Source organism: Microchirus variegatus, assembly GCF_963457635.1.
Source record: "Microchirus variegatus genome assembly, chromosome: 22".
Lineage (NCBI taxonomy): Eukaryota > Metazoa > Chordata > Actinopteri > Pleuronectiformes > Soleidae > Microchirus > Microchirus variegatus.
Genome location: NC_139823.1, coordinates 16,090,928 through 16,112,960, shown reverse-complemented (window position 1 = coordinate 16,112,960; position 22,033 = coordinate 16,090,928). Strand labels below are relative to the sequence as shown.

At 43.7% G+C, this 22,033-nt stretch overlaps 1 protein-coding gene across 2 annotated transcripts in view; it reads left to right on the top strand.

Moving 5' to 3' along the window:
- Positions 1 to 18,448, top strand: part of LOC310942868 (lysine-specific demethylase 6A-like) — a 36,131-nt gene extending 17,683 nt beyond the window's left edge. The window contains exons 13-30 of one of the 2 annotated variants that reach the window (XM_083908312.1): positions 1,536 to 1,673; positions 4,757 to 4,888; positions 4,995 to 5,063; positions 5,558 to 5,665; positions 6,954 to 7,373; positions 8,277 to 9,181; positions 9,627 to 9,756; positions 11,772 to 11,877; positions 11,973 to 12,178; positions 12,257 to 12,318; positions 12,408 to 12,482; positions 12,562 to 12,710; positions 12,804 to 12,918; positions 13,006 to 13,193; positions 13,701 to 13,842; positions 13,947 to 14,073; positions 16,046 to 16,216; positions 18,024 to 18,448. In XM_083908312.1, coding sequence (XP_083764438.1) covers positions 1,536 to 1,673; positions 4,757 to 4,888; positions 4,995 to 5,063; positions 5,558 to 5,665; positions 6,954 to 7,373; positions 8,277 to 9,181; positions 9,627 to 9,756; positions 11,772 to 11,877; positions 11,973 to 12,178; positions 12,257 to 12,318; positions 12,408 to 12,482; positions 12,562 to 12,710; positions 12,804 to 12,918; positions 13,006 to 13,193; positions 13,701 to 13,842; positions 13,947 to 14,073; positions 16,046 to 16,216; positions 18,024 to 18,053 — 3,273 coding nt within the window. In that variant the 3' untranslated portion in view covers positions 18,054 to 18,448. The remainder of the gene's footprint in view (positions 1 to 1,535; positions 1,674 to 4,756; positions 4,889 to 4,994; positions 5,064 to 5,557; positions 5,666 to 6,953; positions 7,374 to 8,276; positions 9,182 to 9,626; positions 9,757 to 11,771; positions 11,878 to 11,972; positions 12,179 to 12,256; positions 12,319 to 12,407; positions 12,483 to 12,561; positions 12,711 to 12,803; positions 12,919 to 13,005; positions 13,194 to 13,700; positions 13,843 to 13,946; positions 14,074 to 16,045; positions 16,217 to 18,023) is intronic. The other variant, XM_083908313.1, reaches the window with a different exon arrangement.
- The last annotated feature ends 3,585 nt before the right edge of the window (positions 18,449 to 22,033 follow it).

Below are 22,033 nucleotides of genomic sequence, written 5' to 3'. Positions count from 1 at the left end.
ATATATACGTTTTCTAACAGATTGTTCCTGGAACAACAGTGTATTCGGCGCAGATGTAGCAGAATATGCCAGGCTTATTTTTGCAAGATCTTCTTGTCGAAGCCATTTCATTTACTTGTAATATTTAAAAAAACAAAAAAAACAATAAGTCTTAATCTTCAGGATTTGTTCATTGCAAGAAATATAGAAGAATTTTGCATCATGTGACGACAGAAAGTTGACCTGATTGATGTGATTTTTGGATTCAGCTATGACCAGTGTAATATCTTTCCACTGGGTTCCTTTCTTGTCGTATGGGACACAGAAATGACTCGTGTGTGGAACAAATTCATCGTGCTGCTCCCTTTTTTTTTTAGTTGCAACAGCTTTCAAACAAACCCGTTCAGTCGGCCTGTGGTTTGTTTGTGGTCTGACTCCCCAAAAAACCCCAACCAGTTCCTAAATTTACCAACATGTGCCTTTCAAGCTCTTCCCTGCTAGCTGCCATGCTTCTTGCTACCATGCTGTGTGCATGCATGCATGCATGAAGCAGGGGGAGGGGAGGGTGGTACTTAAATAGGGTATCTGTGTATCGCTCAGCCCTAATGTTGAAAACTAAACAGTGCTATGTGTGCGACTGATATTAAACAAATATTAGTGCGATTAATGGTTGAAGTCGTATTGTTTGTATTAGCAGAAGTTGAAGGCATTTTCAAGTCAAAACACTGATTTTTGTCCGTATGTTTTCCGCTCAGTTGTCCATCAGCATAGAGCGTTTTTTCGCAGGTGTAGCACGACTGTAAAATGTGGTTTTCCTCAACAACAAAAAAAGTGTCACACTTGAGGGTTTTTTTGTTGTTGTTTTTGATCGTGTCCTGATGTTTTATTCATAAAAAAAAGTATGGCGAGAAGAACATCTGTGGGAGAGACACGCTTCTTCTTCTTCTTCTGCCTGCATTTTTTAACCTGACCTGACTTGAGTACATTTCACAGCTGCTCCGTACTCGAGCGAAGCATTAGAAAGCATTAGCTGGATTTATTTGTTGCCGAGTTTCCTTGATCTACTGTAACGGTGCAACGCGAAAAGTCATGACGTGGTGTCGTGAAAGTGGGGTGTTATTCATGTGCAGCAGCAGCAGCAGCAGCATCACCACCACACTCTCCTGCCTCCTGCTGCTGTTTGACAACATTCCTCTCGGTGCCGAATCGGTCAAAACTGAAATAATGATTTCCAGTCGTGAGGAATTATTATCTACGAGAATTAAGCTCTAACATTCCCAACACTTCATGTGTTTATTTCCTCATCTCTTCTTTTTGTCCAAGCGGTTTTTTCCCTTCCACACGAAATAATAATAATGTGACGCTGCGATGTTTTTGAATTCCAACTTGTGTTGTAACCTCTACCTATTTACCATTAATGATCATTTCCTTGTTTTGAGGTCATCACTTATTTATTTATTTATTTTTCCTCTAAAGAAAAAAGCCTTTGTGTTTTTATTATTATTATTTTTTTATTATTTATTTATTTATTTTCACGTCGTTTTCCATTCCCCTAGGCTCAGTTGAGTAACCCCCAGCTCAGTAGCCTACAGGGTAAAAGTAAAATGCTCCCTCTTATTGAGGAGGCATGGAGTCTGCCAATCCCAGCCGAGCTAACCTCCAGGCAGGGAGGCCTGAGCAGTGCACCGCAGCAGGTGAGAGACCAGATAGAGCAACTTACACGCTCCCCCCAAACCCCTTCCCTCACCTCCCCTCACCTCCCGCCCCCGTGTCCCCTTCCTCTCGCCGAGGCTACATCCACATTACTCTGTTTTCATCATAAGAACGCATCGATTCTGCTCCGGGGTTCACCTGCCGTCAGTGTTAGGCCCAGAGGATGAAGAGAAAGTTAAGAAACGGTTTGTAAACACGTAGTCGTTGAGCCTCGTAACCCAAATCCTTGCTCCTTCTTCTCACAGTTGGTGTCTTGTTAGTATAATCTGAAAGAATTGTTTTCAATTGTTTTGTTTTGGTCGTGCTGGTCTGCTGTATCTGTTGTTGCGCTGCTACAGCCTCACTAAATTAGTTCTGAAGCTGCAACTCACAATTATTCTCACAATCAACTATTTTCTTGAGCATTCGACGAGTTGTCGGGTCCATAAAATGTCCAAAAATGTCTGTCCTAAACTTCGGTAACGATGACGTTTCGATGATTTCTTTGTTATAAGGAGCAAAGAAACCAGAAAATATTCACATTTATCGATTCATTTATAATCCTGATCAGTGATTCAGGATCTTCATGTGGATGTTCAGAGCGGACACACGCCAGTCTGTCCTACATTTTTTGGCGTCTTTGAGCTGCAAAGGATGCACAAAAGTGGAGATGTTAACGCACAACGCACCGGAAAAAGACGTGCATGACGTCATGTTTACGTGCCGCGACACCGGAGTCCAGGCACCGTTTACCAGTTAGCTCCGTTAGCTGCGTTAGCTCCTTTTAGCGCCTACAGTGGAAGCGGTCTGTTTATTAAAGGAAAAGAGCAGCGCTACAAATAACTAGCGTACCTGTGTGCTGCGTATGTGTGCCTCTGTTTTTAAAGTTTAGCGTTACTTTAGAGACTCATTTTAACAATCGGGGAGTCGCATAAACATGACGTCACGCGCTTCTTTTTCCGGTCAGTCGTCATGGAAACGTGTCATGCGTTAACCTATTGCACAGCATTAAATTTGAGTAGTTCCAGGTCTGGATAAGTACAGAAAAAGGGAATAGAGTATGGAAAAATATAGTTATAAAAATAAAATAAAGTTACTCATGCAAAATAGCCTACCTGTAGATGATATTAAAACTTTTCAAGCTGGGTGTAGATTAGAATGGTGTTGGGTTACCATGGTTACCGTTCGGAAATTTGAGTCTGGAAAAGCATGGAATTTAAAATGGAAAATGTGTATGAACTTAATCCGTTAAAGTGGTTTTCAGCTTCTTAAATGTTAATATTTTCTGGTTTCTTTGCAAAGAAATACATTTTATGACATTTTATGGACCAAAAAAAAGTTCCTCGATTAATTGAATATTATGTAAATAATTGTTCGTAGCAGCCTCAGTCCAGGATGAGCCCACAGAAACGCACTCTCTTGTCGTAATAGAAGTTGTCGCAGTGGACGCAGATGTTTTTTTTATCTGAAAATGTACTAGTATGGATGTAGCCTGAGTGCACACACTCGCGCACACACAGGCTGTCGCACACTCGCAATCATTTGTAATACACACACAGTTCAGACGCACACACACACACACACACACACGGGTAACACTTGAGCTCAGCTCTACCATCGGGTCTGTACGGTGTCTAAAGAAGCCGACGAACGAGCAAACAAACAAAAACACTTCACTTCACAGTCGCTTTCAATTGGCTCCCTCTCACGTCTCCATCCCTGGCAGCTTTATGGCATCTGTTTTGAACGAGGAGGCGTCCACTCAGGTGTTACCCACCCACTCCTTCACCTCCTCCCCCCTCCCCTCCCCTCCCCTCCACAGTGCCGCCGTCGCTCGGCTTCACCCATCACGCTCGGCTCAAGCGAGAGGAAAAACAAACAAAAAAAAACAATGAAGAGAAAATTATTCTTCCCCACCCTCCGCTAAATTTCTCTTTGTATTAATCCTGTTTTTTAATCTTCACAATCACTTCACCGCTAAATCTGAGGCGAACCTGTTGAGCCGCATTGTTTACGCTTACTCAATCTGCTTTGGTTTAGACGGGAATAAATTACCTTTTTTTTTGGGAAGAGATTAAAGTCTCTCACTCTCAGTCAAGTGGCTGTGAGGATTGGCCTTTTGTTGACCTTTGACCCCCGTGTGATTGGTGAGGTCGTGCTGTGCCGCAGAGTGGTATCTTCCTCCTCCTCCGCCTCTCTCCCCCCCAATACCCCCCCCTTCCCTCTTCAGTAGTTGACCTTAGATGTCCCGCAGCTGCTCACAAAGCCCTTGCGACGCCCCCTAGTGGCCCATTATCACGTCACTCACTCATGCTCATCCTACAGTAGGTGTGAGTGGTTCTGTTGTGTGTGTGAATGAGTGTGGATCAGAGACGTTAAAGGATGGTTGGGTCAGATGTGACTTTGTGAAATTAACGATGACACATTTGTTTGTACGCGTCATATAAATGTGTTTATTTTACATCTGTAAAGAAGAGGAAAAAATACAAAATCAGTCACATCTGACCTCGTAGGCTCCTGACGACCAGTAGCGGTAACAAATTCCCTTTCTTTCTGCTCTACCTGGACGTGTAAAAACACTGGATTGTTTTTAAAGGAGTTGTTGGGCTGTGCGGCCGTTGGTAAATTTCCACCACGTTCCTCTGAACAGGAGAAAAAGCCCCCGGGGCTGCAGTTGCCCTATGAAGCAACAGCGTCAGATAAACAGGAATCTTTTTTTTTTTATTTGCTCCGCGTTTCCTGCTTGTCTCTTTGTTAAATTGCCAACACAGAATGACAGTGTCGCCCTCCTTTTCTCTCTTTCTCCATCCCCTGCTTCTCTTTGCACTCTGACCTCTTCCTCTTGCCGTACCTCCTCCTCTTCCTCCTCCTCCTCTCCCTTTCTGCTGCTTCATGCATCTTGATATTTGAACACGCTCCCTGCATCTTATTTTTGGTGTTTTATCCCCCCCCAACCCCACCTCACTTCCTTTCCTTTTGGCTCCATCCCATCTCCTTCTGTTTTCTTTTATGTTTTCTCTATGTTCTCCTTTTGTTTCCCTCTGCCTGCGCCCCTCTCCCTCCATTCCCTCCCCTCCCCTTCCAGGCTTGTAAGCCCAATCACAGTGCAGAAGGCGGGGGCTCGGGTCAGTCTCTGCCCCCTCACCTTGGCACGCTGGGCCAGGCAGATGACCAGTCCTGTCCAGCCAAGAGGAGAAGAGCCTCCAGCCCTGCCAAGGTAAATTACACTCTGAAAACCTAGTTAATTTGCGTTTAAAACGCGCATGTGACCTCAATTTAACCTCGACGGCTTCAATTTTAAACCTGTTTTTGTCATTCCTCAGGGTGATTTATGGGCCAGTAATCCAGGACAACCAGTTCCCAGCTGGTACCTCTCCCCACAGAAATTACAGGTTTGGAAAAACTCTTCAGATTCCTCCATTTAATTGATTTTTTTGTTGTTATTACTTTCAATTTGTTGTACAATTCCGTCACCGGGAAGGCCTTTTTCCTGCACTGTGATTTTTATGTTTACACATATACTGCCGTTCAAAAGTTTGGGGGTCACCTATACCATTTTTTTGTGTTTTCCATTAAAATTCACACTTTTATTCATCAACATGAATAGAAAATATAGTCAAGACACTGACAAGATTAGAAATAATCGTTTTCAGCTTTGCTAACATCATTGCACAAGGGTTTTCTGATCATCCAATAGCCTTCTAACGCCATTAGCAAACACAATGTACCATTAGAACACTGGAAATGGGCCTCTATACACCTATGTACTGTACATATTCCATTAAAAACCAGACGTTTGCAGCTAGAATAGTTGTTTACCACATTAACAATGTATAGAGTGTATTTCTGATGTATGCATTTCCATATATTATCATCTCATCGTTAGATGCTGGAGCAGTTGCGAAGTAACCGCGCCAGCCTGAAGCCCCCGCAGCTGCAGATGCTGGAGCAGCTGGAGTCTCAGCTCGCCATGATGCAGCAGCACCAGCACCAGGTAACCGCATATAAATATACACGCATTTATTTTTCCATTGATCTGCACATAATAGAGATGCTGAAGCCTGATTTGAACCACGCTGCTGTCAGCTTGTTCTTTGTTTTTCAAAGAAAAAGACTTTGAACGATAGTATCTTTGCCCACCTTCTCTCTGCAATCGACTGTAAAGGGAAAACGTAATCGTCCACTCTTCAACAAACCGAACACTGTGAAGCCACGATGATTTACGACTGTACCGGGCGCCAGTGTCGGTTTTTTGTGTGACTATAAATTCACAGACGTCACCTGCAACTGGGCTTTACTGTTGGACAAGACCACGCTGGTGTCTGCTTTATGGTCGACTGTCCTCTATATAGGAGCATCATTTACAAAAGTGACGCCTTGTTCTGTTTCAGAAGAGTTGAAACGTGTGATTGAGAGCATGAACTCCTCATCTTCTCACAGACAGACCACCGTTTTATTTATTTATTTGCATCGGGGGGCTTTGCCATTTGGTGGCTAGCTGCTACTTCCATTGTTGTTTCTCGGCTAACCCTACTTCCATTTTTAAGATTATTATAATCCATTAATTATGAATGGGATTTATTTACTTGATTTTTCTTAGTCCAGAAAATGTTGAAGAATGTTTATTTAGTGTTTTTCAAACCTCAAAATATTGACGTTCTCCAATGTCTTGATTCAGTTTGAATGATTTCTTTGTTATTTGGAGTAAAGACACCACTTAATAGTCACATTTAATAAGTTGTGAGTTAGGGTTACTTGTTCATGGAAAACTACCCTCAAACCGATAAATCAATTTTCAAAATAGTTGTTAGTTTAATTTTGTATTTTTGTTTGTCATTTCTCTCACTCGACTCATTTAAAAAAAAAAGTATAATTAGTAGTGCTGTGCAATAGGTTAACGCATGACACGTTTCCATGACGACTGACCGGACAAAGACAAGCATGACGCCATGTTTACGTGCCGCGACACCAGAGTCCATGCACAGTTTACCAGTTAGCTGCATTAGCTCCTTTAGCGCCGGTTAGCGCGCCTACAGTGGAACTGGAGCGGTCTGTTTATTAAAGGAAAAAAGCAGCGCTACAAATAACATTAGCGTACCTGAGTACTGCGTATGTGCGCCTCTGTTTTTAAAGTTAAGTGTGACTTAACTAAAGTCACACTTAACTTAAGTGAGACTAATATTAACAATCGGGGAGTCATCAAAATGATCGGGAAAGCATTTAACTTGAGTAAAAGCTCTAGATAAATATCAAACCGCTGAATGTCGTCTTTTTCTTCCCAGATGAGACAGAATGCCTCAGGAGGTCAGGTGCGTCCTTCTCTCCCCAACGGCCCCACCTCCAACTCCCTCCCCTCCCCCAACCCCAGCCTCCACCTCACCCGGCCCCTTCTGGGAGCTCACCGGCCTCTGTGCCCGCCGCAGCCACTGGCCAACGGGCCGCTGGGCCCAGCGGCGACACACGGACCCTCGGACTCCCTCCTTGTGGGCGACAGTAGTAAGAGTAGTACTAACAGTAGTAGTAGTAATAGTAGTAGTAGTAATTATCTGCCGGGGCCCGCGGACACAGGACCCAACGGAGACGTGCCTTACCTGCAACCTGCCGGCAGCGGCGACGCAGCACTGCTACCTCACACCTGCACAAGCACGCAAACGCAGCAGGACGCCGCGCCGCACCAGGCCCTGCACCTAAACTCCTCTCAGGTGATTATTTTTAATCAACTGTCCATGACCGAGCAGAGTGAGTCTCAGCTGATGTTGTGCAAATCAGTCCATTGGTTTGGTGAAGAGAGCGGTGTATATTATACACTAGCGGTCAAGTTTGCGGGCTCACCTATATCAATCAGACTTTTATTCATCAAAAGAGTTGCAAAATGAATAGAAAATATAGTCGAGACATTGACAAGATTAGAAATAATGATTTTTATTCCAAACAAAACTGTTTTCAGCTGTGCTAACATCATCGCACAAGGGTTTTCTAATCATCCAATAGCCTTCTGACGCCATTAGCAAACAAAATGTACCATTAGAACACTGGTTTTTAATGGAATATGTACATAGGTGTATAGAGGCCCATTTCCAGACGTTTGCAGCTAGAACAGTCGTTTACCACATTAATGTATGCTTTCCTTAAAAAATAAGGACATTTCTAAGTGAGCCCAAACTTATGAACGGTAGTGTAGATGTAGGAGTTGATCATACATGATATTTTACGCTCTTGTTTGTTACGTTTGCTCTTTTAGATCGACGTAAGGATTGTTATTGTTAAGTGCCAAAACATTGTTAATATGGTCACTTAAACCTTATATTTTGTGGTTTAACCCATTTAATCCCAGGTTTAATGTAGATTTAGACCAGTGGGGATATTTCCTATGAATGTCCTTTTATATTTAATTCCGTTTTTAGGAAACCTTACTTTTTACAACCTGTCACTTGTCATTTTATTAGCAGCTGAAAATCACTGAGCTCCATGATGATGTTGTCGTTTCCTCCTCCTCACACTTGTTGTGTTTGTGGCGTTAAGTTGCGACTCAGGTGTAGTTATTTTATCGTTAAAGAGGCTTTAATTTACCGCCACGCTTGACACGTCTTCTCGTCTTCCCTCAGAGAGTGTCTGTTCCACATGCGGCGGCCTCCGGCAGTGACGGGGCGCCGTCCCACTCACAGATCCCCAACTCCACTGCCCCCGCGCCCGCCAACAATCAGGTTGGACATTCCACAAACGCCCCATCGCCACGGCAGCAGCCACACAACCACCTCCTGTCGCCTCCCTCCCTCCCCCACTCCTCCTCTACCTCAGGTGGAGCAGCACCTGGTGCGTCCGCTACCAAAGATAGCAACACCGCGGCCGTGGTGGCGGCGGCGGCCGTGTCCCTCGGGAACGGAGGCTCCGAGGGCAAGACGCCGTCGCCGCTACCGTCGGCGGAGTGCAAAGCGACACAGGCGGACAGCATAGCCAATCACGTTCACGCGGGTGACGGCGGCAAGGCGGTGGAAGGCGGCGAGAAGCAGAGCCTTAGCGCAGACAATCCTAGACTATCTGCCCTGCTGGCAGGGGGGGAGGGCACCGGCGAGGGCAAGGGCCCATCAGAAGGGACTGTATCCACGGCGACCGCCGCACCCGAGCCCCACAAGAAAGTCAACAACATCCACCCGGCCGTCCTGCCCTCCACGCCGCATGCGCAGGTCAGCTCGGCCGCCTCCTCGCCCATCTCCGCCATATCCACCGCCACGCCCTCGCCCAAATCCTCAGAACACACGCAGACGGGCGTCCACAGTCCCGCCGCCACAGCCGCCTCCGCCACACCGGCCGTGAACGGAAACGGCAAGGCCGGCATCTCCGAGGACTCTCAGAGCCCGCTGAAGGCCGAGCCGCCCGCCGTCGCCATCGCCACCACCACCACCACCACCATCGCGCTTAAAGCCACGCCGCCGCACAGCTCTTCATCGTCGTCGTCGTCATCGTCGGTGTCCATCTACCCCAGCTCCACTGATGTGCTCAAGGCGTGCAGGTGAGCTCATTTAACCCACTGATGATCCAAATTCTCTATTTGGCTTTATAACGTCCTGTGGGAGCAAAAATCTTCACTAGTTCACAATGTTGGCAAACATGAATGCTTTTTGTTTTTTTTAATATAATAGTACAATTTCTCCCATGTTTTGTAAAATGGCACAGGAGTACAGGAGGCATTAGATGTGTTGTGTGTTTTTTGTTTTTGAAGAAGTCTCCTCCTAGTGGAGCAACAGAGTCACTGCAGAACCAGAGGAAAATGTTATGTAACTGTAAACAACACTGAAGGCGACTGGACAGCCCTGTTGCTATGCAGATATTAATCACTTGAGCGGTTTCCTCCATGTGCTTGCACTTGTTCTTTTTTCCCCCCCCGTTCGATTGAATGTGTTATGAGATGTGAATCTGAACTAGGTATAAAAGCGTCATTGGTGTTTTGTATTTAGAAACCTGGGGAAGAACGGTCTCTCCAACAGCAGCATCCTCCTCGACAAGTGCCCCCCTCCACGGCTGCCCCCTCCTCCCACACCAGCTCTGCCCAAAGACAAGCTCAACCCGCCCACGCCCAGCATCTACGTGAGTATTTTCCGCCGACTCTCGTGTCATTCTAGCGACGGCCGTGTACTTTGTTTTCATCTGATAACGGCACACACGAAAACCAATCTGTGAGCAGACGAGCAAACGCGCGATTAACGCTCTTTATGGAGGATTTAACGGCTGCAACGTTCTCACGTAAATAGTGTAAAAGCATACAATAAAAGGCAGGAAACGACAAAACATTTTATCGGAAGTGTTTAGACGGTGACGGCCTTTTTTTTGGGGTGTAAAAACGCAAAAATCTGAAACCACCCTCCACAGTGGGAAAACTAGGAATTCACTCCGCTGTAGCGTTTCCGTCTACACTGCCGAGACGCTAAACTCTGCTCCGATCTGCTCATGTCACGTACGCGTTTACGTCACATGCATGCCCCAGTACAGGGAAATAAACAAACATGTCGGATTATTTCCATGCTCTGGCAGCTCTAATAAACTTGAGTCTTTCCACGAAATATAAAGGATATATACAGATGGTACCGGCGGTAGCCATGTTTTGGTTTTGGCGGCGCAGATATGGCTCAGATATGGCTCAGACATGGCGGTGTTGTGTGATAGTGTATCACAGCACCACCGAGCCGCCTGGCATGTCAATCAAATTCCACACACTTTTGCGTCGCCGTATGCATGCAGATTCCCTCCCGAAAAACGCTTGTCTCAACGTGGAATAAAAATTGAAGACGCTGCGCCACTTTTGCGTCTTTCTGTTCAGACCATCGTCATGTAAACGTAGCCTGATTCCCTCCAGGGTTCCCACGGGTCCTTGAAATCCACGAAAGTTTACAAAAGTTTTTGAAAAGCTCCCTAAAATAGACATGGGTCTTTGGAAGAGACATTATTATTACGAGGACGGTGTTGTGGACACTGTCCGCTGTCTCTCTCTCTCTCTCTGCCGTTGACGCGGCAGTGTAACGTTAAGACGAGACAAAATGACCACATGATGTCTAATCATGGGAAATGTAAATTCCGCGATCAATAAAAGTGGACGCCACGGGAGAAGCGGCTCTTATAAGTTCTTTTGGTCCTGGAAAGTACAAGAAAAGCCCCTGAATTTAATGTCAGCCCAAGGTGTGGGAACCCTGTGTATTATCTGATTTAGTGTCAGTTTTATGTAATCATGCTGGAGAGAACGCCAATATAATTATCAGCAGATCTTGTCTCTGTCCAAATTAATGCCTGATATTAAAAACGCAGTAGCGATGTGAACCAGGCCTTATTATAGGTGCATTGTGATTATTTCAGGACGTATCCATAATTAGAACAGACGTTTTCAGTCATTTACTGTCTCCCTCTTCCACGGAGCCTTGGGATTTGATCGGTTGCCGTCTGTAACTCCACTCCGAGATGCTCCAAAAACCTATACACTGGTCTTTTTAATGTTTGGAAGCTTTCTTGTTGGAACTCTCCACCGTGTTTTGAATCTATTACACAGTAATATTTATCTAAAGCCGACTGAAAAGTACGAAAATTTACTTTTCAATGTTTTACCAAAAATGTTGAGCCCAGTTTCCTCTGTTTCTGCCTGTTCACACTTAAAAAAAAAAAGCCCGAGTTTTGTTTTCTTGTTTTAGGCGCTCATAAATGCTTGTGTCGTGTGAATATACAGCATCGCCTCAGGCTGCAAAATTGATTCATTGATAATTGATTAATCTGCAGATTATTTTCTGGACTAATCGAGTGCTTGTTTGGTCCGTGCACCGTCAGAAAAAATGCTGGATCACGTTCACTAAACCTGGAAATTGTGATGTTCCCAAATGTCTTGTTTTGTGCACAAACCAAAATTCTACATTTTTAACTTATTATGTTATGGAGGAAAAAAAACAGAATGTTCTCATTGAGGAAGCTGAATAATAGTCATAATATTCGTTGCAGCATAACCAAAGCAGAATGTGTTTTTAAATGTAAATGCAGTTAAAACCGTATCCGTTTACCTGCCATTTAGTCATTAAACTACCTAAACAAACATTCAATAAAAGCTACAAACTTTCTGTTTTCAGCTGGAGAACAAGAGAGACGCCTTCTTCCCTCCACTGCACCAGTTCTGCACAAACCCCACCAACCCCGTCACGGTCATCAGAGGACTGGCCGGAGCGCTCAAACTGGGTAAACGCTTTGTCTTTTTTTAACTCCTCATTCTGCACTGGAATGTCTCACTGTCTAACTCATTCTCATCATCATAATCCCAATCCCCCCCGCAGACCTGGGTCTGTTCTCCACAAAGACGCTGGTGGAGGCCAACCCGGAGCACCTGGTGGAGGTGTGGACTCAGCTCTCGCAGCCCGCCGACGAGAACTGGGACCCGTCCGGCTCCAAGAAGATGTGGCGCTGTGAAAGCGCCCGCGCCCACACCACCATCGCCAAATACGCCCAGTATCAGGCCGCTTCCTTTCAGGAATCCCTGCGGGTCAGTGAGACGTCCGATCGTTGTTTGAACGAAGAAATACGTCACAGTGTTGACATTAATCCTGCTTTTGTTTTCCAGGAGGAGAACGAGAAAAAGGCGCTCAAGGAGCCTTCGGACACAGAGCCAGCATCAGCAGAGAGGTGCACCATCTTCTCACTCTCTTAAATCAAAGACGTGGCTTTGAAACGGCTTAAAAACTCATAATAAAACTCTGTCTCTGTCTCGTTAGTGTTGCACGTAAAAGACGGGGCCCCTTAAAGCACATCAAGTTTGGAACCAACATCGACGTGTCGGACGAGAGGAAGTGAGTTCAGAGTCTTTTAAAAACACATTATTGACTATATTCTTGAATCTAATGTCACACGACGTCCTCGCCGTTAAAGGTGGAAGCAGCAGCTGCAGGAGCTCAGCAAACTCCCCGCCTTCGCCCGGGTGGTGTCGGCCGGTAACCTGCTCAGCCACGTGGGTCACACCATCCTGGGCATGAACACGGTGCAGCTCTACATGAAGGTTCCTGGCAGCAGGATACCAGGTCGGTGTCCCCTCGCGCTGTGGGCCGTTTTATTGTTTCATGTTCACGTGAAGGTCTTTTTCCAGTGACGACGTCTCCGTGTGCCCCCTGCAGGTCACCAGGAGCACAACAACTTCTGTGCCGTCAACATCAACATCGGACCTGGAGACTGTGAGTGGTTCGCCGTGCCGGAGCCGTACTGGGGAGTGATGAGCAACTTCTGTGAGAAGTAAGAACCTCAACACACACACATTGATTGACACACACACTCTTCAGTTCTGTCATCACTGATTTATCCATCTGACGCAACCTTTAGGAACAACATCAACTTCCTGATGGGCTCGTGGTGGCCGAACCTGGAGGATCTGTACGAGGCCGACGTGCCCGTCTACAGGTTCATCCAGCGTCCGGGCGACCTGGTGTGGCTCAACACGGGCACCGTGCACTGGGTGCAGGCAATCGGCTGGTGCAACAACATCGCCTGGAACGTGGGGCCTCTCACTGGTACGCTGTGAATTATGGGATATTTTATACAGCTTCTACTTTTTATCTTAAAGCAGCTTTGTGATGCATTCAAGAAAACTCGTAAATTTCTCAATTCTGCCACCATGCGATTTAAAAACTTACGCTTTTGTCAGTTTAGAAAGTCTCTTCACAGAGTAGGAGCTAAAAAGATGGACCTATGATAGTTTACGCAACATTTCAGTCCAAGAACAGGAGCTATTTTACATTTAAATTGTGAAATGTATGCACTTTTTTTCATCATTTTTTTTCGATTTCCCTTAAATCTTCACTTTAGTTGTCAGTTGCATGATAGATTTATAAATGAATGAACAACATCAAAATATTAAAGTAGTAATAGTAAATAGTGATTATTTTTCCCCAAAAATGTTAATTCAATCATGTTTTTAAGATACTAATACTTTATTGGAAAAGGCAGTACAGATCGTAGTAAAACATAACGTAAAACGTCGTTTTCACGCATGTAAATCTAAACCTCTGTGTTTTCAGCTCACCAGTACAAACTGGCCGTGGAGCGATACGAGTGGAATAAGCTCCAGAGCGTCAAGTCCATGGTTCCCATGGTGCACCTCTCCTGGAACATGGCTCGTAACATCAAAGTGTCCGACCACAAGCTGTTTGAGATGATCAAGTGAGTGGCAGCAGACGCTGGGCTGGGCTGTTTTGTGTTTTTTTGTTTCTACACGTGATATTTATTGTATGTGTGGGGTTTTGTTTTTCTCCTCTCCGTCACAGGTACTGCCTGCTGCGGACGCTGAAGCAGTGTCAGTGGGTGAAGGAGGCGTTGACGTCGGCCGGTAAGGAGACGGTGCTGACGCCGAGGACCAGGGACGAACCGGCTCACTACTGCACCATCTGCGAGGTGAGGGGACACTCGTGAACACTGGGGGGTTATTGTTCCCTTAAATCCTGAATGACACTCAAAACGGCAGGCTAGTTGGGTTAGCAACATAAAGCTAAATTAATAAAAATGTAAACCTGCTCAAGTCTACGAATGTTTCCCTCAGAGAAATCTTAAAGGTGCATTATGTAATAAATCTAAAGCAACTGGCCATAAAATCCTCCTAATATGTCACAGAGACTCAGGAATAATGTTCATATAACAAACTGAACTCACCAACGACACCAGTACAGACAAAATATTCGCATTAACACAAATATTTTGCAGACTGCAAATCATGTTTATGTTTTGAAATCATGTTTTGGCATGTGGCGCCACCTACCACAGTCTACCAATCATTGCAGTCAGTAGAGTCTCAGCTGCAGAGCAACCACGGGTTGCCAGTTACGTCAGAAAAGGAAACCTAAAAGACCTCGATATTTTGAATTTGAATGTAGTAACCGTTTTTGGCCACAGTCTTACATATGGCACCTTTAACACGCACAAAAATGATGTTTGTCTTCATTTATTTGTTGAGTGTGTTATTTGTTGTGTTTTGAAATCATGTTTTGGCACATGGCGCCACCTACTGCCGTCTCAGCTGCCAAGCAACCACGGGTTGCCAGTTACGTCTGAGCTACAATGGCGGAGAAAACTAAACTTATTTAACTAAAAAACGAATTTGAGTGTAGTAACCGTTTTTGGCCACATTCTTACATATGGCGCCTTTAAGCTTCACTCTCTCACACACCAAACCCCATAGAGAAAATCACTGATTTTAGCTCTCAGGGGAAACGGGAGCTGCTGGTCTACTGCTGCCCCGTGTGGTCACTTTGTGTCACTGAGGTTATTCATAACAAAGCACTTCGAATACAGAATTCACAAAATGACATATTTGAAGTCGCTGACGGCGGTGAGGCGGCAGTGGATCAACTTCAGGAACAACTTCCCGTGTGCTGTGACGTAAAATCGCTGATTTTCTCTCAATGGACTTTGGTGTGGGAGAGTGAGCGGTGAATTTCAGTTTGAAAAGTCCGTCCAGCTCCTCAAAGATAAACATATTGTCGAGTTCTAGAAGATTTTATAATGCGAGTCTTTTGTGAAGAGGCGTGTGTTGTTGCCACTACACTTTCCTGACTTCAGGATCTGTGTGTGTAGATGACATCATGGCTGCAGCGTGAGCCTGCTCTCCATCCTCTTTAATGCTAGGGCCAATTCCTATCTCAACCCTCAATCTAAACCCTTAATCTTAACTGGCCCTCAAAACCAAGTGTTGAGGGTTATTTAGTCACTTAGAAATGGGACACCCCTTAAATGCAGATACGTCTTCAGACTGTAGGGGGCAGAATAACGCGAAAGCAGCGTCCAGTCTGTCAACTCCAAAAAAGAAGAACACATTTATGTCACGATTATTTATTACGATCCGTTTGTCAGTCAAGTTATTAGGTTGTCAGTTAGTAATAAGATGATACTCATACAAATACCACAACCACGGACATATTCAGCTGACAGTTACCACACACCACGGCTTATTGAAAAGTAAACCATAGCAAACCATCGCTTGTCCGCACAAAAGATCGTAAAATAAAAATAAATGTTACTCAACAATGACGTCAGTAATCCATAATATGGGCCTAAACTAAGATAATACAATGGTTTTCATCATTTTTATATCTCTATTAACAAAGAAAATACTTCATTTGTAGCGTACTCGTTTCGCTGTTTTCGGCGCCATCTTTGTTGTTGTGAAAACACGCAATGCATTCTGGGTAGCCCTTGCTCCCAAGGGTGGTCTCGGAAAATCTCAATATTGAGGGCGATACAGCCCTTAAACGTCAACCTCAACTTAATTTTTCTGAGAATCGGGACAGCACTTGCACTAGAGGGAGCGCACATTTTTGAGATTGAGGGCTAAGCAAGGAATTGGAATTCACCCTTTATTTTCCCTGCACAGGTGGAGGTGTTTAACCTGCTGTTTGTGCGCCGCGAGCTCCTGTCCAAGAAGCAGCACGTGGTCCACTGTCAGGACTGTGCGAGGAAAGGCAGCGCCACGCTGGACGACTTTGTGGTGCTGGAGCAGCACAGGATGGACGACCTGATGCAGGTCTACGACCAGTTCACATTAGTAAGTGCTCGCCGTGGCCCCTGAAGGAGCGCTGCACGGGGGTCATAGACGGACGTGGACGTTGTTGTTCGTAATGTTTATTATTAAAAAAAAAGTGAATTAGTGGCGTCTCCCTGTAGTTTCTACTTAATCCTTAAGTCTTTGTGTTCAGTGCAGTTCAGGAAGTCTGGAGATTAGCTACGACGACGTTAATTTAAATGAGTGTATCTGCTGTTTATCATCAGTTCACCCTCTCGATGAACCGCGTTACATGGAACTGCTGCGTTACACTTTTGTCACAGGAACTTTTTAATTTTATTGAAACCTGATGGGGGACAAAAACATCGCTAATTAGTTCTTGAGGGATTAAATGTTGGATTAAAGCGAAAATAATTATTGCTACTGATTATTAAGCAGCAGTTTTTAATGTTTTTACAGTGTATATAGTTATATATAGTGTTTTATATGTTTGGATACTGTAAAGAAAAAGTTTGAATATTGTTTTTTAGATACTTAAACCAAGGTGTCGGCTTCTGTCTCAGTAACATATGATACTTCATTTAATAAGTTATGATGAAAAAATAAATCTCAAGGACTGTATATAGGCGAGTTTTTTTGTTTATATTAATGTTTATCTCCCTTTGATTGACTTATTCCGAGTATTTGTATGAGGAGTGATTAAAATTTTTTTAAATTTAACCTGTTTGAGTTCAGAAGGCGTGTTGAACTTCTAGGCTGTAAAATTGTAAAAAAAAAAAAAAGTACTTCCTGCGTCATCCAGCAGAGGGCGTAGTGATTACAGCTCAACATGAGGTCAACTTTGGAAGTATTTCTGGTTTCACACATGACAGGCGTTTGACAAGAAAACCTCAACCCCCCCCCCCCTCTCTGGCTTGCAGAAAATGTATTTTCCAGTGGCCACTCATGGTACTGCAACAAAAAACCTGATTATTTCGCATTGACCACAAGAGTAAGAGACATCTTTACAGGATCTGGATCACGCATTTATATATGATGAATTTTCATAAAACCACAGAAATAATCTTTATTTCCCCCAATTGAACCTCATGTGATTGAATATTCAGCCTAATAATAATAATAATAATAAACTATCTTAAAGGAAAAGCATGAAGAACTTGACATAATGTAATGTACTTTATTTCTATAGCGCTTTACGAAATAAAAGCATTACAGACGCGCAGCATTTAAAACACAGTATGTCACCTCACGACTGGGTCTCAAAAGCCATTCTGAATAAATATGTTTTAAGTTAGGATTTAAAAAAAAAAAAAAAAAGGCCCAGGTTTGTGATAGCGTGAATTTTGAGGGGGAGGAGCTTATTCCAAGGTCTGGGGTCACGCCTATTTTTTGGCAACTGGCCATAAAATCCTCACCAACAACAACAGTACAGCCAAACTGTTTGCGTTAAAATAATCATGTTTATGTTTTGGCGTCATGTGGCGCCACCTACCGCCGTCTACCAATCATTGCAGTCGGTAGAGTCTCAGCTGCCGAGCAACCACGGGTTGCCAGTTACGTCAGAAAACGAAACCTGAAAGACCTCGGTATTTTGAATTTGAATGTAGTAACCGTTTTTGGCCACATTGTTACATATGGCGCCTTTTAAATAGGCTGTTATATAAACTATTTAAAAGTTTCAAATCAATTCCGAAACGCACTATTTGTTTGTTATAATTCAAATTACTGTGAAGACGGGGCCAAAAACAGCATACTCTATTATTATTATTATTATGTGATATTTGTGTGACACTGTGTGTTGTTTCTGGTTCTAATCCTGGTGTCGTTCTCCCCCCCCCCCCCCGCTCAGGCTCCTCCCCTTCACTCATCCTCATCTTGACATTAGGTGACGTCCGCCGCGGTGCCGTCGACGCCCGTGCACAGGAAAAACAAACAAAAACAAACAAAAAGAACGCTTTTGTTGTTGAAAGAAAAGGAAAAAAACGGAAACAGAACAAGCATCCACACATACACGGACCATTTCTGATATTCAGGAAAGCCAAGGCCGTCTCCGCCCCCCCCCTCCTCCTCTTGCCCCGCCCCTCACCACTGCCCCTCCCGTATGGCTGGTCTCCATAGCGACGGCTGGAGGCTGAGTGTGTCTGTCTATGCAACCTGTTTTTGAAAGTGCTGGGGCCTGGCCCTTCCAAAGGGGGGCGCTACTGCTACTGCTACTGCTGATGCTGATGCTGCTGCAGCCGAGCTCGCTAACAGGACTCGTCTCCCCCTTTTCCCCCCCCCCCCTCCCGTCTTTCCCCTCACCCACCCCCCCTTTTTAATGACAATGGTTCAGCCCTGTTTTACTGGAGGACTTAATCAAAAGCGGAGGGGGGGGGGGGGGGGGAGGAGCCTCCCGGATTCTTTAAAATGCGTGTTTTTGTAGATAATTGTTAAACTGACACAACTGGCAACACCACGCGTAAAAGACTACTGACTTGACGACCTCTCTCTTCTTCTTTCTCCTTCCTTCTCTTCTGGTGACGGGATGAAAAATGTCGGCTTTGATTTCTCGTTATTCCCCCGGAGCTCGAGCCTAACTGCTCTTTTTCTACGGTAGATCGTCATTTTTCTGACTCTTTGGACAGCAGAAATCCTCCCCCTCTCTCTCTCTCTCTCTAAAAAAAACAAAAAAAAAATTTGTAATGTGAAGAGTTTAGGTGATTTTTTTCCCCCCCAGCCCCTTTTTTTCCTTTTTTCTTTACGTTTTCTTTTGTGTTTTTATACAGCTTTTACGTTTTATCTTTGTGTTTTGTTTCTTATGTAAAAAAAAAAAAAAAAAAAAAAAACACGAAAAAAGAAAAATATGTCAAAAAAAAAAAAAACTACTAGCCAAGTCACAAAGAAAATGGGTTGCACATAGACTTATGGAATAAAGTTTAATTTGTGATTTTTGTTGTTTCTAATCTTGATGTAAATTTACACTATTTATAAATACATATTTATTGCTTGAAAAAAAAACAACTTTGTGGATGGAATGCTGTTATTTTTTCCAGAGTACCTGCCATTAAAAATTTGAAGGAGTCCTCTGTCGTTTTAACACGGCTCCTCGATACGTTTTCTATATATATATAAATAAAAATCTGCTTAGCAAAGCATTGTGTACAGAAACGGACATTTAAAAGTTTGTTTTATTGTTTTGAAGAATGTTTTATGACGAGTCAATAAACACAAAAAAGTTGTCAAATTACCCACAAGCCACTGCTTTTATTACAGCACGTTGAAAAAATGTACAGGAAATGTTCTGACGGTGAACGGAGGTGAGAGCGAGCGCGGGCCTGAAACCCAGCAGACAATGTAGCTGTAGACTGACACACAGAATCCTACACTGTATGCCAGGTCCAGAACTCGCTCGGAATCCTCGTGTTTTAACGTTTAAAAACAAAGAAAAAGAAGAAAAACACAGGACGGCACAAAGTCGTCCAAAGTCATCGGTCTGAGCGTCGCCGCGACGGCTGCCAGCGGAGACCCAGTAGCCAGATGTAGCTGCTGCCAGCCCCACAGGATCTACACTGACTACTGAGCAACCGCTGCTGCAACCCCCCACCAGAGCCAAGATGGCCGCCTCGCCAAGACAGGAAGTTGAGGAGATGAGGGAGGGAGGGAGGGAGGGAGGCGGAGACTTCACGCAGAGGGAAACGCGACAAACAGGCAGGTTTCCCGTGGTTTTTTTTCAGCGTGTCGTCGACAGGAATCACAGTATTTACTTTACTTTATTACTTTAAAGCCTTGAATGCAGCTTTTTCCTGAGAGAGTCCAAGGTTTAAAAGACTTATTTCTTTTATTGTGTGCTCAAATCCAGTTTTTAAAAAGAGAATTAAGACTAATTTGCAACGATAAAGTATTTTTTTAGAGAGAGTTGTCAAATTATAAATATTTTTCCCCGTTTTGTATCTTTAATATCTTTTATTTACAGATTCATTATGCATCATGTATTTTTGTATTGTGAACTACTGTATGTGTGTATATATATGTATATTTAAGTGTATATATTTGTATATACGTGTGTATATGTATATATGTATGTGTATATACACGCATATATTTGTATATATGTGTATATATACATATATGCATATATATATGTGCGTATATGTATATATGTATGTGTATATACACACATTTATATGTATATATATATATACATATATGTATATACACACATGTGTGTATATATATATATATATGTATATATATATATATAGTATGTTTTGACCCCTGCTTTTTAAACCACTTGGTATAAAGTTAACGTCTGTTTTACCTTGAGACGATTTTTTTAAATGTTGCTGTTTTCCCTGAATCAAAGCCGCTCTTATTTTGAAAAACGGAGCGGAGAAATGAAGTGTTCTTAACATTTTGGACTCTCACAGACAAAATTCTGCTAAAATTCACACAAATGTATTATTCCTAAACGCGTTAAAGAGGAGCTAAAATCCACTTGTCTCCCCCCCTCTCTTCCAGCATGGTACAGTCCCTCTGCTCCCACCCTGAAACCAAGATGGCTGCCTGCGGTGTCCATTTTGATGGAGGACGACGCAGCGGCCATTGTCCTTCTTCTTCTTCTTCTTCACAGCCTAATGTGAGTCCTGCAAAAAGAGGGAAAAAACAATATAATTATCATGATTATATCTTTATATTTGAGCGTTTGACGCAGTGGGAAACGAAGAGAGCGACGTTTTTATTTTTTGAATATTGTGAGTGGGTTATCTCTCTCGTGTGTGTGTGTGGGCACGAACTGCGGCTTCTCTCTCTTTTTGTCTAACTCTTCACCCACAAACGGTCTAAGTTTAGTGGAGTCACACAGGAAGAACACCATGAGTGGGCGTGGGTTCGAGGAAACGAGATGCCAGTCTTTCAGCGCACTCGTCGGTTAAAAAAGACGGAGTCTTCCTGTCGGCCGTCTGCTAACGACAAAGACAGGAAACGCTTCGAGACTTAAGTGGAATTATACAGGTTTTTTTTTTTTTTTTTTATAAATAACTGTTAAGTCTCATTTATCAGAACTGGAGGGGAGTTTTTTTACAGCTTAGAACTCAAGGAAAAAGTGTTTTTTTTTCCACTTAAACAAAAGTCTAAATTAATAATATGTCTATATATTGAGTCTATTGTTTGTTAAAGGCGCCATATGTAAGAATGTGGCCAAAAACGGTTACTACATTCAAATTCAAAATACCGAGGTCTTTACGGTTACTAACTGGCAACCCGTGGTTGCTCGGCAGCTGAGACTCTACTGACTGCAATGATTGGTAGACGGCGGTAGGTGGCGCCACATGTCAAAACATAATTTGCAGTCTGCAAAATATTTTTTTTAATGCAAATATTTTGTCTGTACTGTTGTTGTTGGTGAGTTCAGTTTGTTATATGAACATTATTCCTGAGTCTCTGTGACATATTAGGAGGATTTTATGGCCAGTAGCTTTAGATTTATTACATAATGCTCCTTTAAGATTGTGTTTTGCCACTTTATCAACTGGAAACCGAAGTTTGCAAACCGCTCACGCTCCCACACCAAAGTCCATTGGAAAAAAAAGTGCTGATTTTAGCGATTTCGCGGCGACACGGGAGCTGCCGGTGTGCTGCTGCTGCCTCGTGTGGTCAATTTGTGGTCACTGACGATAATAATACAAACGCAGGATTGTAAACACAGAATTTTATAAAAAAATCACACGTTTGAATTGACTGACGGAGGCGGCGGCGGCGGATCGACCGCTCCTGTGTTGCTGTGACGTAAAAGTTGATGATTTTCTCTATGGGGTTTGGTGCAGGGAGAGTGAGCGCTTCAGAAAAAAAAGTGACAAATAAACTCACTGTGAGGGCGAGTTA